This window comes from Cervus canadensis, chromosome 8 (genome assembly GCF_019320065.1).
Source record: "Cervus canadensis isolate Bull #8, Minnesota chromosome 8, ASM1932006v1, whole genome shotgun sequence".
Lineage (NCBI taxonomy): Eukaryota > Metazoa > Chordata > Mammalia > Artiodactyla > Cervidae > Cervus > Cervus canadensis.
Window position 1 is genome coordinate 49,496,415 of NC_057393.1, and position 21,528 is coordinate 49,517,942.

General features: G+C 36.9%; 1 protein-coding gene across 4 annotated transcripts in view; it reads left to right on the forward strand.

Annotated features, from left to right (window-relative positions):
- Positions 1-21,528, forward strand: part of GRID1 (glutamate ionotropic receptor delta type subunit 1) — a 688,675-nt gene that overhangs the window by 570,911 nt on the left and 96,236 nt on the right. For all 4 annotated transcript variants that reach the window (XM_043476200.1, XM_043476199.1, XM_043476202.1 and 1 more), the window contains 2 exons: positions 1,138-1,462; positions 2,640-2,778. In XM_043476200.1, coding sequence (XP_043332135.1) covers positions 1,138-1,462; positions 2,640-2,778 — 464 coding nt within the window. The remainder of the gene's footprint in view (positions 1-1,137; positions 1,463-2,639; positions 2,779-21,528) is intronic.

Sequence of the window (21,528 nt, forward strand, 5' to 3'; positions counted from 1 at the left end):
GAGAGCTCACATGGTCACCTCCAACATTTTTGTCTCTTTATTCTAGGTATGTTGTTGGATTTCAGTTTGGCAATCAGTATATCTGCCCCTCCAGCCTGCATATTGGACCTGATAAAATTCTCCTATGTAGTTTTCCCCAGTTTGAATATGTAGTTTGGATAAGCTGTCACAACTGGTCATTCTAAAATAAACCTAGTTCTGACAGTGCCTCCTACTTAGAGAGCCAAGATAGAGATGATCACTGTACAATTTTAATGCTCTTATGCCAGCATCAACTCAGGCGTAAGGATCTTAGTCTCCACCAGTCTTGGCAGCTTTAACCTCACAATCTAGTTTCATCTTAATGGGGTCTTTGTCTATTTTTAAATTAAGCTCATCTTGGAAAGCAAAAATCTTTGAAGGTACTTTTGAGGTCACAGCAGAGGATGCCCTGGGGGCCCCTTCACTGCATGGCTTTACTAAAGGAAGAATCAACCGTATGTCTGAGAAGCCATGAGTTAAGGAAAGTGGAAGAAGGAAGATGATCCCTTTTTTCTTGGAATATGCTACTCTCTGGCATAGAGCCTGCATATAAAGCAACCTAGGACTGATACTCTAATGAGATTCAAGGTAGTTGTACACTCTCCATAGAACTTCAAAAGTATTTTAGAGAAGAGATGTATCTGTGTGGGCTGATGGAGTTTGGAGAGGTTTGATAGAATAATGGGAGTGTCCCTGTGGTCTTGAAGTCTAGGAAGGATGAAGACAAGTCCAGAAGACAGAAGACAGGGTGGGGAGAAGGGTGGGCAGTAAGATGGAAATACCAGTAAAAGAAAAGAGATAGTTCACTAAGGGAATCATTAAGAAAATGAAGAAAACCTACAATTCACACAGAAATGAAAATGGTGATAGACTCCTCCAGAAGTGGTTTCCAAGAGTTTTTAGGGTTTGGGGGAGATATTTGTAAGGTGAAGGTGGTAATGGCACACAACCTGGGGCTGGATTTTCCTTACAATGTTCAAAGTCATGAGGTGTCAACACTTGAAGCCTTTTCCTCTGAACTGAACAACCCAAAGGGCAGTGGACAGGCCTTGGGCGAATTTAGAACCCAGCAGTAATGGGAGGACTGCCTTCTGACCAGATGGGTTTGCCTTTCAGAGAGCAGATCTGGCCATCTCCGCCATCACCATCACCCCGGAGAGGGAGAGTGTTGTGGACTTCAGCAAGCGGTACATGGACTACTCGGTGGGAATCCTCATCAAGAAGCCCGAGGAGAAAATCAGCATCTTCTCCCTCTTTGCTCCATTTGATTTCGCCGTGTGGGCTTGCATTGCGGCAGCCATCCCCGTGGTTGGTGTGCTGATTTTCGTGTTGAACCGGATACAGGCCGTGAGGGCTCAGAGTGCAGCCCAGCCCCGGCCATCCGCCTCCGCCACCTTGCACAGTGCCATCTGGATCGTCTACGGAGCCTTCGTACAACAAGGTACCTTCCCGGTTCCTCCATGCCGGAGTAACCCCAGGGTCCTGGAAGGACTTGTCCGATGACAACATTCTTAGATTCATGTTCCCAAAGTCATTTTAAATGCAATTTTATTTAACTTCTAAGATGGCCCTAATATCATGCTGTACTCCAAGTATTATCAGATAGAAAGTAAAATGAAATGATAAAAAAAAAAAAGAACTTTGAGTCCTGATTTTCCTCTTTAGATAAAATTAACTTCTAGTCCTGCTTTGCACTTTCCTCCCCTCCCACATTAGATTGATTGTTATGCAGACGTGGTTGTCAAATGAAGCTATCTTGCTTAAATGTGAAGTTGACATGGGCTAAAAAACCACAATTGTTTTGCAGTCATCTAAGCAATACTCCAGCCATTCTTGAGATTCAGTCTCCTATCTCAGAGAAATCTAGATAGCACTTGGGGAGTTACAGTTTTGATGGGAAACAGCAAATTGCAAAGTTCCTAATGTGAGTCCTGGACTTATCTGCACCATAGCAAACTATGTATTATCTGCTTGAGAGGTTATATAATAATAGTCAGCAAGGAGCTTTCTTTTGCTACCACCTGAGACACCGAGGAGGAATGATTGACCTCAAAGAGGCAGCTTCGGACTATAAGTCATATACAATGATTTCTGAAAATCATAGAAAAAAGTCATCTATTGAGGGCCGAATATTAATAAAAGTGATATGGTACATCTCGTTTCTGAGGCTTAAAAGAAAGCTAGAGAACCCTCTAGGTATAAGATAATTTTACATTTACAGAGTTCCTGAGACTGTTTCATGTGAATTTAAAATGGATAGGGACCTTACCTAGGGTTGCAACCCTGGAAATTCTCGACAGTGAGGAGAATCTTCTAAGGGGAAGAGTTTAATATTCAGAACTCTACTGTTGGGCATTTTCAAAAACATCCTATCAGTAAAAATGCCAAGCCTAACTTTTCTGTATTTTGTGGTCCTCCACCCCTTTCTGAGATTGGTGGTCCTAGGATTTTATTTCCAGAACTGTCAGAGTCCACCATAACCAGCTGGCAGTCACTTTGTTGATCTGCAGCTCATGACCAGGGGTGGTTCCCAATGCCTGGCTGCAGGGCAGAGAATTTATGGGGATAGGAGTGAGAGCAGAAACCCCGGACCAATCCCCTTTGCCTGTCTCCTCCAGGTGGAGAATCCTCAGTGAACTCCATGGCCATGAGAATTGTGATGGGCAGCTGGTGGCTCTTCACTCTCATCGTGTGTTCCTCCTACACAGCCAATCTCGCTGCCTTCCTCACAGTGTCCAGGATGGACAACCCCATAAGGTAAGGTCCATTACTCCTTCCAGAAGGCTGTAAAGAGAGGATGCAAACCTGGCCACGGTGGCCTGGTGTCATGGAGGCAGAGAAGGACTTAGATTCCAGATCTGCAGTTTGATGGTGGTAATCGTTAATGCATGAGGAACTTCACTCCTGTTGTATTTTATTTTATGTACAATTAAATACATGCATAAATTCACTGACTAGTATTTCTTTGAACATTTAAATTCTACTTGTAACTAATAAGTCAAAAAATTAAAAATCAGCAAATCAAATGTCCTCAGACATTTCAATATTGATTACAAACTTATTTAATCAAAATTTTCTAAACATTTAATTAAAACCACAAATCTAATATGTTTCTCCAATTCTCCAATCTTCAAACACCTAAAAAAATATTTTCTAAAGCATGCCAATTATCGTAGTGATTAGAAAATGTATTTCACTTACAGTTATAAAATTGTAAAATTACTGAAACCAAGAACTAAAACTTTTCATTTTAACCAAAATGTTAAAAATAGGGCATAAAAGAATTAGTTCAACATAGTGAAATAACTCAGAAATGCCTTTGCTTTATAATCAGATTCTCACATACTGTGTGAATTACAAAAGAACTTGGATAAAGTGAATGTCTGCTGTCTATGTGGTTGCTGAACTGACCAGTGGCACAGATTTAGTCCACACTTCTTTGGGTGCAATATCAACCTCAATATCACCTCTTTTTTGATCCCTGATTATGCTTTTCTGTGTCTCTGCCTTTGGTAATTTCTCCTTTAATTCATCATACTTACTATCATTATATCAATTCTTTTGATCCACGATCCTAGTCAAGTCATCCATACTCAACCAGTTTCTGTAGCTCCCAACTGCCTGTTTGAAAGAGGAGAGATTCCTTGATTAGGATTAAAAATTCAGAATGATATGGTCTCGTTTTAATTTTAATTGACATTTTTATTGAGATAATTATAGATTCATTTGCAATTATAAGTAATAATGCAGAGAGATCTCAGAATATCTTTTAGCCAGTTTCACCTAATGGTAGCATTTTGCAAAACCAGGATATGAACATTGATACAATTGACTGAGTCTATTCAAATTTCTCCTCTCATACTTGCACTCATTTCTGTGTGTGTGTATGTGTCTGTGTATGCATTTCAGTTTATACAGTCTTATTGTATATGTAGATTTGTGTATCCACCACCACAGTAAAGATACTAAGTATAATAATTTTGTTTCTATAAGAATTCCTTGTGGTGTTCTTTTATAACCACACCCACCTCCTTCCCACTTCTTTGCCTCTTGTCCCAATCTTAACACCTAGCAGACACTAATGTGCTCTCTATCTCTGAAATTTGTCATTTCAAATATGTAGTATATAAATAGAAACACCACTTTTAGGATTAGCTTTTTCTTTCAGTATAATTCTCTGGAGATTCTTTCGAATTGTTTTGTGTATTAATAGTTCATTGCTTTTTGTTGCTCGGTAGAATCCAATGTAACACAATTTATTTAACAGTCCCCCCATTGAGGATATCTAGGTTTTTTCCAGTTTGGGGCAATTATGAATAAAGCTACTGTGTATATTTATGTGAAGGTTTTTGTGTGAACATACATTTTCGTTAATAGGTAATACATATCCAAAAATGCAGTTGCCGTATCTTGTGGTAATAGCTTGTTGAGTTTTATAAAAAAAAAATGATCAAACTGCTTTCTAGAGTACCTATCACTTTAAATCACTACTACGGATGTAGGAATGATCCAGTTTCTTTTCATCTTTGCCAGTATTTAGTGTATCAGTAGTTTTTTACTTTACCTTCTGATAGTCATGGTGAAATAGTGCATTGTGGCTTTTAGCTTCCCTAATGACTAATTATAGTGAATACCTTTTCATGTGCTTATTGCTGTATTTTCTTTGATGAAATATATCTTTATGTATTTTGCCCATTTTCTCACTGGATTGTTTATTAATGTTGAGTTTTGAAAGTTCTTTATATATTTTAGATACTGGTTCCTTGCCAGATGTATGGTTTGCAAATATTTTCCCCTTCTCTGAAGTTGTTTTTCAACTTCTTAACAAAATCTTTCACAAATAAAATTTTTTAATTTTTATGGGGTTCAATTTATAAATTTATTCTTTTCTGAATCATGCTTTTGGTGTTAAGTCTAACTCTGCCACGTCCTAGACCTGAAGATAATCTTGGATATTTTGTTTGTTTTTCTGAAAGTTTTGTCATTTTCCATTTTGTAAATTTGGATGTGAAGTTTCCATTTTTTAAATTAATGTATGGAGTAAGAAATTGAACAGGAATCATAAACAGTTGGATGTGACCTGAATTTACTTTGCAAGTTTGTGGGGGGTTTTGGCAGCTTAGTATGCTGAATATTTAAATTTGAATGACTTTGGTGATGGTAACACCCTTCAGGTTGCCTCTGGTTCCACTGTCCTCTACTTTATTACATATTGCTAGCTTCACACTTTCACATATTCACTTTTCACCGTCAAATCATACAAGTTAGTATCCTGTGACATAGAAGACCTGGTTGACTCTTTGTGAGCTAGCAAGACCTACACATCCATGCTATTCATAGTGTGGTACTCAGACCAACACTGCTGACATAAGACTCTCAGTCCTTATCTCAGGTCTCATGAACCAGAATTTGTATCTAAGTAGGTCTCCAAGTGATTTTTATTCACATTAAAGTTTGGATAGCACTGTCAACAATTAGAAAAAAGTGGTCTATGAAATCCTAATAGCCTGAAGCGATTGGCTGCAACTAACAAATGCATTTTAATAGAGCTATCCATCAGTTCCTGCCTTCAGGGTACCACAAACTGGGAAAGAAAGGTGGTGCATATTAATGGTACTCAAGAAAAAGACTATGAGACTTACTCCACATGCCATGATAAGTAACAGGTATCTGACTAGACCTCCTATCATTAACAGCTATAAAACTGGAAAAATATGCTGTTTACAGCATTTTAAACATAAACACAGGTAGATTGCCAAATTCAGACTTAAATTGAAGAAAGTGGGGAAAACACTAGACCACTCAGGTATGACCTAAATCAAATCCCTTATGATTATACAGTGGGAGTGAGAAATAGATTTAAGGGACTAGATCTGATAGAGTGTCTGATGAACTATGGACGGAGGTTCGTAACATTGTACAGGAGACAGGGATCAAGACCATCCCCAAGAAAAAGAAATGAAAAAGCAAAATGGCTGTCTGAGGAGGCCTTACAAATAGCTATGAAAAGAAGAGAAGTGAAAAGCAAAGGAGAAAAGGAAAGATATACCCATTTGAGTGCAGAGTTCCAAAGAATAGCAAGGAAAGATAAGAAAGCCTTCCTCAGCAATCAATGCAAAGAAATAGAGGAAGACAATAGAATAGGAAAGATTAGAGATCTCTTCAAGAAAACTAGTGATACCAAGGGAACATTTCATGCAAAGATGGGCTCAATAAAGGACAGAAATGCTATGGACCTAACAGAGGCAGAAGATATTAAGAAGAGGTGGCAAGAATATACAGAAGAACTATACAAAAAAGATCCTCATGACCCAGATAAACATGATCAGCTAGAGCCAGACATCCTGGAATGTGAAGTCAAGTGGGCCTTAGGAAGTATCACTATGAACAAAGCTAGTGGAGGTAAAGTAATTCCAGTTGAGTTATTTCAAATCCTAAAAGATGATGCTGTGAAAGTGCTGCACTCAATATGTCAGCAAAATTGGAAAACTCAGCAGTGGCCACAGGACTGGAAAAGGTCAGTTTTCATTCCAGTCCCCAAAAAGGTAATGCCAAAGAATGCTCAAACTACTGCACAATTGCACTCATCTCACACGCTAGTAAAGTAATGCTCAAAATTCTCCAAGCCAGGCTTCAGCAATACGTGAACTATGAACTTCCAGATGTTCAAGCTGGTTTTAGAAAAGGCAGAGGAACCAGAGATCAAATTGCCAACATTCACTGGATCATTAAAAAAGCAAGAGAGTTCCAGAAAAACATCTATTTCTGCTTTATTGACTATGTCGAAGCCTTTGACTGTGTGGATCACAATAAACTGTGGATAATTCTGAAGGAGATGGGAATACCAGACCACCTGACCTGCCTCTTGAGAAACCTGTATGCAGGTCAGGAAGCAACAGTTAGAACTGGACATGGAACAACAGACTGGTTCCAAATAGGAAAAGGAGTACGTCAAGGCTGTATATTGTCACCCTGCATATTTAACGTATATGCAGAGTACATCATGAGAAATGCTGGGATGGATGAAGCACCAGCTGGAATCAAGATTGCCAGGAGAAATATCAATCACCTCAGATATACAGATGACACCACCCTTATGGCAGGAAGTGAAGAACTAAAGAGCCTCTTGATGAAAGTGAAAGAGGAGAGTGAAAAAGTTGGCTTAAAGCTCAACATTCAGAAAACTAAGATCATGGCATCTGGTCCCATCACTTCATGGGAAATAGATGGGGAAACAGTGGAAACAGTGGCAGACTTTATTTTTTTGGGCTCCAAAATCACTGCAGATGGCGATTGCAGCCATGAAATTAAAAGACACTTACTCCTTGGAAGGAAAGTTATGATCAACCTAGATTACATATTAAAAAGCAGAGACATTATTTTATCAAGAAAGGTCTATCTAGTCAAGGCTCTGGTTTTTTCAGTAGTCATGTATGGTTGTGAGCGTTGGACTATAAAGAAAGGTAAACGCTGAAAAATTGATGCTTTTGAACTGTGGTGTTGGAGAAGACTCTTGAGAGTCCCTTGGACTGCAAGGAGATCCAACCAGTCCATCCTAAAGGAGATCAGTCCTGGGTGTTCATTGGAAGGACTGACGTTGAAGCTGCAACTCCAATACTTTGGCCACCTGATGTGAAGAGGTGACTCATTTGAAAAGGCCCTGATGCTAGGAAAGATTGAAGGCAGGAGGAGAAGGAGACAACAGAGGATGAGATGGTTGGATGGCATCACTGACTCAGTGGACATGAGTTTGGGTGAACTCTGGGAGTTGGTGATGGACAGAGAGGCCTAGCGTGCTGTGGTTCATGGGGTCACAAAGAGTCAGACACAACTGATTGGCTGAACTGAACTGAACTGAACAGGTAGATTGAAAAAGAAGGAAAAGATATACCTTGCAAATTATAAGTATAAGAGGCCATCTCAATATTAGACAAAGTAGACTTTATGCCATACATTACTTTACATTACTTTATGCCATACATTACAGGGGATTATCCAGTAATAAAAGGACAAATGTGTTTACACCATGTAACAGACATCCAAGTTTATGATATAAAATTTGATAAGTCTTTCACCCCTTTGCGGGATCACTGGCCTGTCTTCACATTTCACCCCAGAGGACTGTAGATGTCCACATCAGAATAATACAGAGTTAGTAGCTTTTTCTGAGGAAATGCTGTTCCAATGCCTACTAACTTTTGTAGTTATTTGTTTTATATTTATGAATTATTGTATCAGATCCAAAGCTCTATTATTCTTCAAAATGATTTTTAAAAATGACAGATTTAATAGGAGAAATAGAAACATCTAATATAGTCCAAATTTTAATTTCATTCTCTTAGAAATTGACATAACAAAAAAACAAAAAACACCTAATAAGGCTATGTTCTGCTTAGTCAGTCCGTCGTGTCCATCAGTTGTCATGTCAGTCAGTTACCATCCCGTGGACTGGAACTTGCCAGGCTCCTATGTCCATGGGGATCCTCTAGGCAAGAATACTGGAGCTGGAGCGTGTTGCCATGCCCTCCTCCAGAGGATCTTCCCAACCCAGGAAGCAAATCCAGGTCTCCCCCATTGCAGTCAGATTTTTTACCGTCTGAGCTACCAGGGAAACCCTAATAAGGTTATGGAAGATCTAAATAATGCTGTCAACCCATGTGACATAATTGACATTTATAGAACACTATACCCAACAGTTGCAGAATACACATCTTTTTCACGTATGCATTCACCAAGATGCAGCATTCATTGGGCCATAGAGTTAAATCTCAGTCACAGTCAATTTCAAAATCTGACCAAGTATGTTCTAGCACTATAATTAAGTTAAAATAGAAATCAATTTAAAAAAAACTAGAAAATTCCCAATGAAATTTAAATAGCATAATTCTAAGCCTATGGTCAAAGAAAAAAATCATAAAAGAAATGTAAAAACATACTTCTAAGTAAATGATAATGAAAATAAAACATATCAAAATGTGTGGAATGCAGGTAAAACAATGCTTAAAGGAAAGTTTATAGCCTTAAATGCCTAATAAGGAGCAGAAAATGCTTAAATTTGAGATTCTTAGTTTCCCTCTCAAAAAAGATTAAAAAAATAAGAACAGGCTAAACTCAAAGCAGCGTTAAAGAAAGACATAGAGTATGTTTAACAACATAGAAAATTAGCAAGATCTTAATTTGATTTGGTTGTTTGATAAGTTTAATAAAGTTAATAAACCTCAAGAAAGACTATTCAAGAAAAATTAGAGAAAACTGAAAGTGTTAATATCAGGATTGAAAGTGGGGATTTCACCATAGATCTTTTAAGCTTTAAGTGAATAATAAGATGATATTATGAACACCTTTGTCCCAATAAATTTAACAGCTTAATGAAATGGATACATTTGTTTAAAAACAGTTTATGAAAACTGATTTAAAAAGAGAAAATATGAATATTGATACATCTATTAAAGATATTAGATTTGTAAGCCTCACTACAAATTAAATTCTAGGCCCAGATGGCATTGCTGGTGAGTTTTAGCAACACTCAATTAAATAACACTAATTGTAAACTCTTTCAGAAGATAGAGGATAAAATGTTTTTTAATTCATTTAACAAAGCTGACATAATTCTGATACCAAAAGCCAAAAAAGATATAACAAGAAAAGAAAGTCACTGCCCAGTATCCCCTATGAACTTAGATGTAAACATCCTCAACAAAATGGTAGCACACTGAATCTAGAAATATATAAACAGGATAATACATCATATTCCACTGCAGTCTTATCCTTGGAATATAACTTGTTTCAGTATTTGAGAACCAATGAATGTGATTCACTACATTAAAAAAAAAAATCAAGGACAAAAGTCAAGTATGTGATCACCTCAAATGATACAGAAAAGAATCTGACAAAATTAAATTCCCATTCATGATTAATGAATAAATATATAAAAAGAAATTTCCATACCCTGATAACAGATACAAACAGAGAACTGACTACTAACAACAGATTTAATGATACTTTTTCCCTAACCTAATATTTCAGGCCCTTGTGTGGCCAACAAGCAGTAAAAGAAATGAAGTTGTATAAACTTGAGAAGGGTTTTTCCCTGGTGGCTCAGACAGTAAAGAATCTACCTGCAATGCAGGAGACCTGGGTTCGATCCCTGGGTTGGAAAGATCCCCTGGAGAAAGGAATGCAACCCACTCCAGTATTGCTGTCTGGAGAATCCCATGGACAGAGGAACCTGGTGGGCCACAATCCATGGGGTTACAAAGAGTTGGGCATGACTGGACCACTGACTTTCATTTTCACAGACTTGAGAAATTCCACTGTCTATTTTCTGATGACATGATCATCATTGTGAAAAATCCTAACAATCTTCTAATAAAATTGTCTAATAAATAAATCTTCATAAGTTGCCAGAAACAAAATCCCTATATAAAAACCAGTTATGTTTTTACATACTAGTAAACCAACAATTGGAAGACAAATTTTAAAAAATTACAGTATCCCTTTAAGGTATAAAGTTCATAGGAATATGTTTTTAAGTGTATAAATAGTAAACTCATAGCAGAAAATTTAGTGGAAAATGTCATCAAGAAAAATAAAAAATCTAAATAAGTGGAGAGATAGCCAATATTCATGGATTTGAGTTCTCAATATTGTTGAGATGGCAAATCTTCCTAATTGAGCTACAGGCTCAACGCAATATCCCTTAAAACTCCAGCAGACTTCAAAAAATAGAACTGGAAAAGATGAATGAGGAACAGAATTTTGAAAAAGAACAAAGTTGGAAGACTGGCACTACTTGATTTCTGACTTTAAGCTGTAGGGGCATTCTGCTTGTCCTCTAACTGCATTTAATCTTATTTCTCAGCGCTCTTGCTTTCCTGGCTTCACAATGCCCCTCGAAGAGTGCAGTTAGTTTTCTGCTCCATGGCCTTCACTAAGCTAGTTATTTTTGGAACGCTCTTCTGTGCTTTTGACCTAGCCAACACTGACTCATTTTTCAAGTCTCTACTCAACTGTCACCTCCTCATAGTGGCCCTTCCTGGATACTCCTCAAATTACATCACCCTTTTCTATTTTTCTCTTTCATATACTTTAGTACTTTTCTTTCTTAGCAATTGTCACACTGTGTATAAATGAGTTTATGTGTTTACTGTTTGTTACGATGCATAACAAACATAATAGATCATGAATTCCTTGGATCTGGGTACTGAGTTTGTTTGTTCCCCATTGTATAAACAACCCTTGGCACAGTGTCTGGCACAGGTCATTTTGCTATAACATTTTGCTATAACAAAATGTCACAGACTGGGTGACCTGAACAATAGGAACTTATTTCTCATAGCTCTATGGGCCGGGAAGTCCAAGATCTCAGTGGCAGCAGGTTTGATTCTTGGTGAGAGTCTTCTTCCCAGGCTTGCAGATGGCCTTCTTCTCTCTGCATGGTGGAGAGAGAGAGGGACCACTGGTCCCTTTTCTTCTTTTTATAAGGTCACTAATCCCATCAAGGGGGCTCCATCCTTGTGACCCTGTAGTAGTGTAGTGTAGTGTTAGTCACTCAGTCATGTCTGACTCTTTGCGACCTCACGGACTGTAGCCTGCCAGGCTCCTCTGTCCATGGGATTCTCCAGGCAAGAATACTGGAGTGGATTACCATTTCCTTCTCCCGGGGATCCTCCCAACCCAGGGACTGAACCCGGGTCTTCTGTGTTGCAGGCAGATTCTTTACCGTCTAAGCTACAGACCCACCTCCAAATATCATCACATCAGAGATGAGGGATTCAACATGTGAATTTGAGGGGAGAGCAAGGATACAGCATTCAGTCCATAGTGTAAACTATGCACGCCTAATGTATGGTAAATGATTGAATTAATATTTTAAGGAAAATTTGTTCTGTTTGTTAATATATAGAGAATAGGGAACTTTGAGTAGGATGAGTCAAGATATAGAGTTTAGCTCAGCAACAAAATGTCCCTTCCTGGTGTCAGACCTGTCTGAAGTAGAATGAAAGCCCTTGGGAGTTGATGAACTGCACATCCCTAGAAATGTGTCTGCAGTAGCTGGGGATGAGGAATGTCACTCCTAAACTCTGATGTAATATGTTCCATGCTCCCTGCTCTTTGGGTCGCACTCCATGTATAGATCTGTATGCAAAGGAGTTGGCTTTGTTTTCTGTTTGTTTTTCTTTCTTTATTTTTATCTTGAGGGCAAAGGCTTATGTTAGATATACAAATCTGCCTCCTGCTGGGCAAAATGTTAATAGAATACCTTTTACTAAAGGTCACATTGGAGATTTTCTATATCTTTTGATTTTTTTCTCATTGTCCTTTTTATTCCTCTATTGCGCCTATATTCATGGATCCATTAGAATCGCATGAAATGCAGCTTGCAGTTTTTGTACTGCTTCCCATTGGAGCCGTGAGATTCATGAATTGAAAAGCTCCAGATTTTTATGGCTGTGATAAATCATCCACAGGCACAAACTGGCTGTAGAATTTGTATTCAGACTCAGGCTTATGACTGCGCAATGTATTAGCAAACTTGATATAATTCAGGAAAGCTGGTTTCATGAGGGAGAAATGAATTGTGCCACTCCTGTAATAGGGTACATGTGCGCTTCTTTCCTGTCACATCTAGAACTAAAGCATCATGTGGTAAAAGAAACATGAAAGGCTTGGAATCCAGTTCTCTGAAGCAGGTGTTGGGATCCTAAATAAATGTAGAGACAGGGCTTCCTCAGGCTTATTGTGTAGACTGTTCAAGAAGATGATCCTTCTCTATGGCTACCCTAAAGTGGCATGCCCCAGGGACTCAAATTGCAATTTCTCACACCTTCTATTTTTAAAAAGTAAACTATTTTCTTGAATGGTTTTAAGTTTCCAGGAAAATTGAGTGGAAAGTATAGAGAGTTTCCAAATACCCTCTCCCCCAATTTCCCTTATTATTATTCAGTTCAGTTCAGTTCAGTCGCTCAGTCGTGTCTGACTCTTTGCGACCCCATGGACTGCAGCACTCCAGGACCCCTGTCCATCACCAACTCCCGGAGTTTACTCAAACTCATGCCCATTGAGTCAGTGATGCCATCCAACCATCTCATTCTCTGTTGTCTCCTTCTCCTCCTGCCCTCAATCTTTCCCAGTATCAGGGTCTTTTCCAATGAGTCAGCTCTTAGCATCAGGTGGCCAAAGTATTGGAGTTTCAGCTTTAACATCAATCCTTCCAATAAATATTCAGATATTCAGGACTGATTTCCTTTAGGATGAACTGGTTGGATCTCCTTGCAGTGCAAGGGACTCTCAAGAGTCTTCTCCAACACCACAGTTCCAAAGCATCAATTCTTCAGTGCTCAGCTTTCTTTGTAGTCCGACTCTCACATCCATACACGACTACTGGAAAAACCATAGCCTTGACTAGACAGATCTTTGTTGGCAAAGTAATGTCTCTGCTTTTTAATATGTTGTCTAGGTTGGTCATAACTTTTCTTCCAAGGAGTAAGTGTCTTTTAATTTCATGGTTGCAGTCACCATCTGCAGTGATTTTGGAGCTCAAAATAAATAAAGTCTGCCACTGTTTCCACTGTTTCCCCATCTATTTGCCATGAAGTGATGGGACCAGATGCCATGATCTTAGTTTTCTGAATGTTGAGCTTTAAGTCAACTTTTTCACTCTCCTCTTTCACTTTCATCAAGAGGCTAATTCTTCACTTTCTGCCATAAGGGTGGTGTCATCTGCATATCTGAGGTTATTGATATTTCTCCCAGCAATCTTGATTCCAGCTTGTGCTTCATCCAGCCCAGCATTTCTCATGATGTACTCTGCATATAAGTTAAATAAGCAGGGTGACAATATGCAGCCTTGACATACTCCTTTTCCTGTTTGGAACCAGTCTGTTGTTCCACGCCCAGTTGTTGTAACTGTTGCTTCCTGACCTGCATACAGATTTCTCAGGAGGCAGGTCAAGTGGTCTGGTATTCCCATCTCTTTCAGAACTATTATTATTATTTTGCTTTAATGTGGTACATTTGCTGAGCTGACAGTGATACATTGTTATTAACTGAAGGTCATAGTCTACCTTGGGTTCATTCCTGTATTGTGTAATACGTAGATTTTGATAAATGTATAATGAGATGTATCCAGTATCATGGTAGCATACAAATAGCTTCACTGTACTAAAAATTTCCTGTTCTCTATTCATCCTATCCTCTTTCTCTTTGAATTTTATTTATTTATTTTTATTTCTTGGCTGCACTTCACAGCATGTGGGATCTTGGTTCCCCAGCCAGGGTTCAAACCCACGCCCCCTGCATTGGAAGCTCAGTGGATCATCAGAGAGGTGCCCTGAATATTATTTTTAACTAAGCAGAAACTGAGATCCTTCTAAATACCTACCTGTTCCATACTCTCCAGACAACTCTGTCAATAGATTATTTCCCTTCTACCTCCCAAATTTCTCAAATGGGTGTCATTTCTGTATTCTTTCTGCCATATCCAGGTCTTGATGACCACTTAGTTTAATACAGCAACCTTCTAACTTTTTCCTTCTTGCACAACTGTTTCAAGCCTTTATCTGTGTTGCCAGCAGAAACATCTTTGTAAGATAAATTCTGATCAAGTCAGTCCCTCGCTTTTAAATTTCCAATGGTTCTGCATACATTTCAAGTTAACAGTTCAGCTTCTTAACACCATGTCTTCACTTGACCTTAGCCACCCCTCCAGATTCAACTTTTTAACTATATATATGTTCCATTTTGTCTCAAATTGCTAAACCTTGGTGGGTATGTCAATGTATATACTTCCAGTACTTACCTAGTGTAAAAGAGTTGATTTTCTTTAAGATGCAGGTTTTAAAAATCTTGTATGGTTTTCCTTCCCTTACTTTTTTTGATGGCAGCTTCCTTATAGAACTCTTAAACGGAATTTTAACTGTTGATTTTTTTTTTGTTCTTTTTGTGTTTCTATCATCAGACTTATTAAATTGAGTTATTACATTTATATCTCCTTCATTAGACCATGAACTCTTTGAGAGTAGAAACATTCATATTAGGATTCTCCATCATAAGTAAAGGACTTGGCATTTAGCTAGAACTTAGTAGAGTTGGACAAATGCTTGAATGAATGGATAAGGGAACTTAACAGACTCAGGTGACTTAGAATTAGTAGGAGAATAATAATGAAGATGAGCATTTGGGAGCTGGAGAAAGAAATGGCTGGATGTAGAAAGAAAGTAGTAAAAACAAGGCTGCTGGCAAAACCAGGGAGAAAAATATCTGTTGCTGGTAATAAGCTTCTCAATGGGCTTTTATAATGTCACGTGGGACATTTGGGTACCAGCAAGGCTCTATCAAGCACTACCAAGAACGAGAGGGATACAGTGACAAAATTGAAGTGAGATCACCCAGTGTATAACAGGACCCTGATTCCAAGATCCTCAGCAGTGGAAATGAGATAGTTTCACTGACCTAGTGATTGCTCTTAGTGTTCACTGACTGTGAAACCATCCATCTTCCAGCCAATCCATAATATTGGTTCTTGGTATTCAGTAACACAAGAACACCTGGGTTTCTTTTTTTTTAACTGTCATTAATGGTTGTGTTTAGGTTTTAATTTCTGTTTATTTAGCAACATATTCATTCTTAAATATCTACTAAAAAATATAGCATCTCCCTAAAAAGTGAGTGTCTTGTTATAACTAGCTAATGTTGCTTTGTAAACCCAAAACCTTTTAGTAAGTTTATATAAAAACTCTCATAAGGTCTTAAAAACATCTGTGATAAACATCACACAATGCAGTAATATCCAAGGAGAGTTGTTGACAGTAGTTTCTTAATGCCTGCAAAGTCCATAACTCTGTTTTAAGATTATGGAAGGTCATTCATTTTGTTTTAATAAACTTAAAAAAGACTTAACTAAATACCCTAATAGAAGTTAATGGTTCTTAATTATATGATGCAATTTTTTTAAAGAAGGCACTGTTATTGCTAAAATTGTCCAATTTTATATGACAGTAAAATTAAAGGTGACACAGCAAAGATGGAAAAATACCCCTTGAGTTGGTTTTCACTTCTCTGTGTACCTGGACTTCTTCCAACAAGCCCAGGTCAAGTGTTTTAGAAAGTAACCAGGGCATTTAAATATAAATCATAACTACTAAAAGATACAGCATCTCCTTAGAAAGTGAGTATCTTATTATGGCATATTTGGGACCATGTAGTTCTGTTCACATCTTAATTATTATAGAAAGAAAATAATGTGTTTATAATGCAAGTCATGAGAAGTTTGGGGAGAAGAGAAATTGTCTTATTGAAATTGATTATAATAGACACAAAATAGAAAAAGAGCTAGGCATAACTTGGCAGTTATCTCAGATTATAAGAAATTTCAGAAGTCTTTAAATAATAAATGATTTAAATATTAAAATGATAATTGTCTCATCACAGGTGATCCCAGTGAGGAAGGGACAGTAAACCAACGCTCAGGGCCCCATGGGGTCAGGTGGCTCAAAGACAAGTACAGAAGTTGAGAGATAGTTCACAGGGTACTAAGTTAGGCTTGTCACTTGAAAACATTTGCAGGTAGGACCAAATTGCAGAATTAGCTTCAACTAGGGAAAAGTGCTGAAGAAAACAATGGTAGAGTTTAGGCAGAATTCATTTCTGAACTCTATTTTTGACTTTGAAACTATCACAAAGAAAGAGAATGCCAGTGCTTCAGGAATACTGGGTGGTCTGAATGGATGATAAAATAAAGCAGAATCACTGCTGCAATATGGAAATCATGGGATTTTAGCATTGTACTAGCATAGTAGCTTGCTGTCTGTGTGATTTTAGATGGTCACTTCATAGATCAGAGTCTTAGCTTTCTCTTCTCCAAAACAGACACAAACCTACCAGTTCAGTGATGTGTTATGTCAGTTAATTAAACTGAACTTTATAAGATCCAGCGTAGTGTTGGCATTCAGTTGGTCCTCAATCAATCAATCGTCTTTCCCTTGATGCCTTTTAAATCTTCCTTCCAGACTGAATTGAATAACTATCCCAAGACACTGGAAATCTGCAGATATATATGCAAGTGTACTGCTTATAATATTTAAAAATGAAAATAGTATCAGATTGTTGATAATGGTTAAATATTTAACCTTTTGAAAAACAGTTGGACTTTTTATTAGATAGGTTAGTGAATTAGATGTGCAACTATGGCAAAATTTATAAATGGTTCATTTGAAAAGAGACCCTTGGATTCTTAGAAAGGAAAATGTGATTCCTAGAAGGTGGTACCAACTCCCCCAAAACAAATCATATTGGGTTAAGTTAGCCTCTTTCAATTTGTGTTTGTTTGTGTTTGGCACATGAGATTGGCAAATTAGAATAATGGTGTATTATATCTTAATTTAAGCAATATATTTGGTGGGCTTATATAGTAACCTTGTGAATAAGATGAAAATGTGGTTTATAGTTAGATAGATTTTAGTTTGGTTTAAAAATGTCCCAAACCGTTAATAAAATATTTGATTTGACTTGGCAGATGGTTGCCTGGTTGAGAGGCATAAAGTTCTGACCTTGGAACCACTGCATTCAATAATCATCAAAGACTTATATTAAGTCATACTAATCAAAGACATACTAATCAATTTCCCAGATGAAATAAAATTTCAAGGACATTGCTATGTTTTATTATGAAGTTTATTAAAAATATATATTCATTAAAGACAAATACACAAATCAAAGTACAAAAATACAAGACTGTGCATGTTAATGTATACTTATTTTATTGCAGATTTAATTCATGGCAGATTCAAATAGGTATAGTTTATTAAAATCTTTCTCTTTAAGATAATTTTGAAAAGTAGAGTTGTTCCTGCTGATGATATTTTTGAAAATCCTTTTTATATTCAGTTTTTTACATATTTGGGATTTTATTGTTAATTTAACTCTTGATTGGTTGAAGTACGTTTTTGATAGGAGTTTCAACAACAGACTACAGGCATTTTCTTTTCAAAACTGCTTCATTTCTGGTTCTTAAGATGTGAAGGATAACTCAGTGGATCCAAGTTTGTATTCACTAGCATATAGACTGCACCTGAGATGCAGCTTTAATTTTCTTCCTTTGGATTTTGTCCTGCCCTCCATTTTTTAAGCTCGAATTTTAGGGTTTTGACAGATTTATGTTAGTATGTGCACAAGTAGTGTAGATTTATTTTCATTGGTTTTCCTTTGAATGGGATGAACCCTTTCAACTTTCCTGTTCTTATATTTTGTTGTTTTGTTGTATTTTACAATTTCTTTTAAGGGGCAACTTTGGCTACTATTTCTACCATACTTGTTTACTTGTATCGTAGTAACTCCTGTATTCTTTTACTCTGGATTCAGAGCCATCTTTTGAACTGTGTCCTTCATGCAATTTATTCTATGTTCTCTGCTGTCATCATGGATTTCATTTGCACAATTACAGTTTTTCATCTGCAGTTCTTTATTTTATAAACCTTTTTCCTTTACACTCACCCTGTTGACTTTTCACTGCTTGGTTTTCTATGAAAACTCTTTTTTTTCCTCAGGCTTTCTGTACCAGTTCCAAAAATGTTTGCAAAGGAAGAGTGCATTTTCTGTTTTACAGAATTGTAATTTTTGAGTGATTGTGACATTTTATCCTTTTCTATGGTTATTTTACTAGGAAGTTGGGAAACCAGTGGAGTTAGGCAGAAACTGTCTTCAGTGGAAACATCTTAGGATGGTTAATATGTTGACTGATAGAATCAAGATGCTAAATGATATCAACAAGATGGAACAAAGTGCTGAAACCAACAAGCTGGATAAATGAAATCTGACAGGCTGCCTAAAAATAATCAGCCACTTGTGTACAGGACAGGAAAGGGGATGCCTGACTGGGTGTATTTCCAGGCTTACACATTCAGCTCACTGCCCTGCTCATTCTCCTGACCTCCCCAAACAATCTTATTCATTCTGAAGGCTTCAATTACCACCGTATGCAGAGGATATGACATTTGTGGCCCTGGTCCAGGCCAGGCACCTCAAGGCAACTTGTTCAACCCTGAGCTCATTAACTCAACCCCCAAACCATCCCACCAACATTATTCATTTGTTGAAGAGCATCACCATCCACCAGGTCACTCAGTCGTCCTTAACCCAGCCTGTCCCCCTTTCCCACAGGAAATCATTTGCCACCTATAGATTCAGTCTACCTCATTATTATTTTTCAGAATCTTCCTTCTTCACTGAACTTTTGGATCAAGGGTTCATACACCTGAATGACTTCCTCTCAGCGTGTTTAAATCCATCTTTTCTGCTTTCCTTTTATCCATTTCCTTCTCAGCATCTTTTTAAAAGACAAATTTGATCATGTTATTTCCCATTTCCACCCTACTCTAAAAAGTCTGTTAGTGATTTTCTGCTAGAAGTAGTAAGCTCTTTTAGAAATCACTGAAGGCAGGAACATTATTGTTGCCTGCCTTTGCAGCCTCACTCTTCTCCATTTCTTCTAATTTGTGTTTTAATCACAACAAGTTGTCTCTGTCCTTTTGCATCCTTTTTTCCATCACAGAATACTAACCCTCATCTTCCTGGAAAATTCATAATTTTCTATTTGAGAATCTGTCCTCTATGAATCCTTCTGTGATCTCCCTGACTCTGAAAAATCCTATTTTTCTATCCTTTTCCAGGACTTTACACATATCAGTATTAATGGCCACCTCCCTCTGTGCTTAGTCGCTCAGTCGTGTCCAGCTCTTTGCGACCCCATGGACTGAAGTCCACCAAGCTCCTCTGTCCATGGGGATTCTCTAGGCAAGAATACTGGAGTGGGTAGCCTTTCCCTTCTCCAAATTGTATCATTAATATACTGTATTTCCTACACAGTATTTTAATATTTAATATTTAAATATTTAACATTTAAATATTTTAGTATTTAAATATTCCTGTATTTTTGAATACAGTTATTTTACTGTCAGTGTATCAGTCAATTTCAGGTTAATTTCTCCCACTCCTGACACACATTCAGCATCCGTTCTTTGTGACACTTTACTCTTCCAGGCCTGGCAAAAGTCTCCTCTTCTTGAATTGTTCTTGAACTTTTCTAATTTAATTGGTGTTCCTTTCTTTAAAATTCCTTGTCTCACTGTCCTTTTCTGGCATGTGGAGCTTCATTGTCATTGCCACATGAGTCTTAAAAGAATCGTTGTATTCTTTTTGATAAGTGTGTCTTATACTTACCATAAAAATGCAGGTGAAAATATTAATAATCACTAAAATTCCTCCCCTTCCCTCTAAAATAATCAATATTTCCATTTGGAGAAAATAATTTTAGATGTCTGGCTCTGCATATTTATGAATATAAAGAGGTGATCTAGGAAACAATGGGATCATATGGTCAAATTTATTTTTACTAAAAAAAATTACATTTTACACTTATTTTTTTCTTGACTTTGAAGAAAAATGAAAAAAGGACAACTAAAGATATTGCTGAAGTTTGACAAATATTTATGTTTAGCGGGAAATATTAGTTCCTAAATTATTCTTTGTAATTATAAAATCAAATCTGAAAAACTCAAGGAATCTGAGTACTTTATAACTATCTGCTTCAATTAGTTGAATCTCTAATTTCTACTATGAAAAGAAGAGAAATGCCATACAGATATTCTCTCCAGTTCCCTGAGCATTACTTTTAATTTTTAAAACTAATTATTATACTTACATGGTAAAAATTATGACATTTGCATTACTTTTCTGTAACCACATAACTCAGGATTGCCAAACGTTAGTTCTATAAGTACATGAATTCAGTATTTGCTTAATATTTGTAGCATAGTTCACATCTCATTAATTATCTTGGGTTTTTTAATGAAACATTTAAATTGTGAACAAAAATAAAAAATAATATAACAAAGACTTATGCCCTACCACCCAAATGTAGCAAATGTTACTTAATCAGTTTATTTCAAGTTATGTTTTTGAAATAAAATCTTAATAGACACAGTTTCATTATCTTTTGTTCTACCCAGGTGCATTTCTAACATGAATTCAGAGTTTTTGAGTTTACATATATATGTATGTATATATACAATTTTATCATATATAACATACATCTATAAATAAAAAATGGTATTATTTTCATATATTTGATATCTTAATATATTCTTATCTATATATTTAACATATTCAGGGTAATATTTTTATTATCTTCCAATGTATATGGATAGTATTATAGCATATAATCTGTATACAGTAGAAGACCTTCTGTGTATTGTCTTTTACAATCAATATTTTATGCATAAAGTTTTAGTCCATTTATTTAGACACCCATATGGTGGAGTATATTTTAATTACATAAGCATATATTTACCTATCTCCCTACTACATTGGATTGTTTCCAATATTTTGCCAGTATTGACAGCACTACCTTATGTGTTTTTGTATGTGTTTGGTGAATACATGGATATGTTTCTTTTTTTTTTTGGATATGTTTCTTGGGATACAGACTTGAACTAGAATTGCTGGCTCATT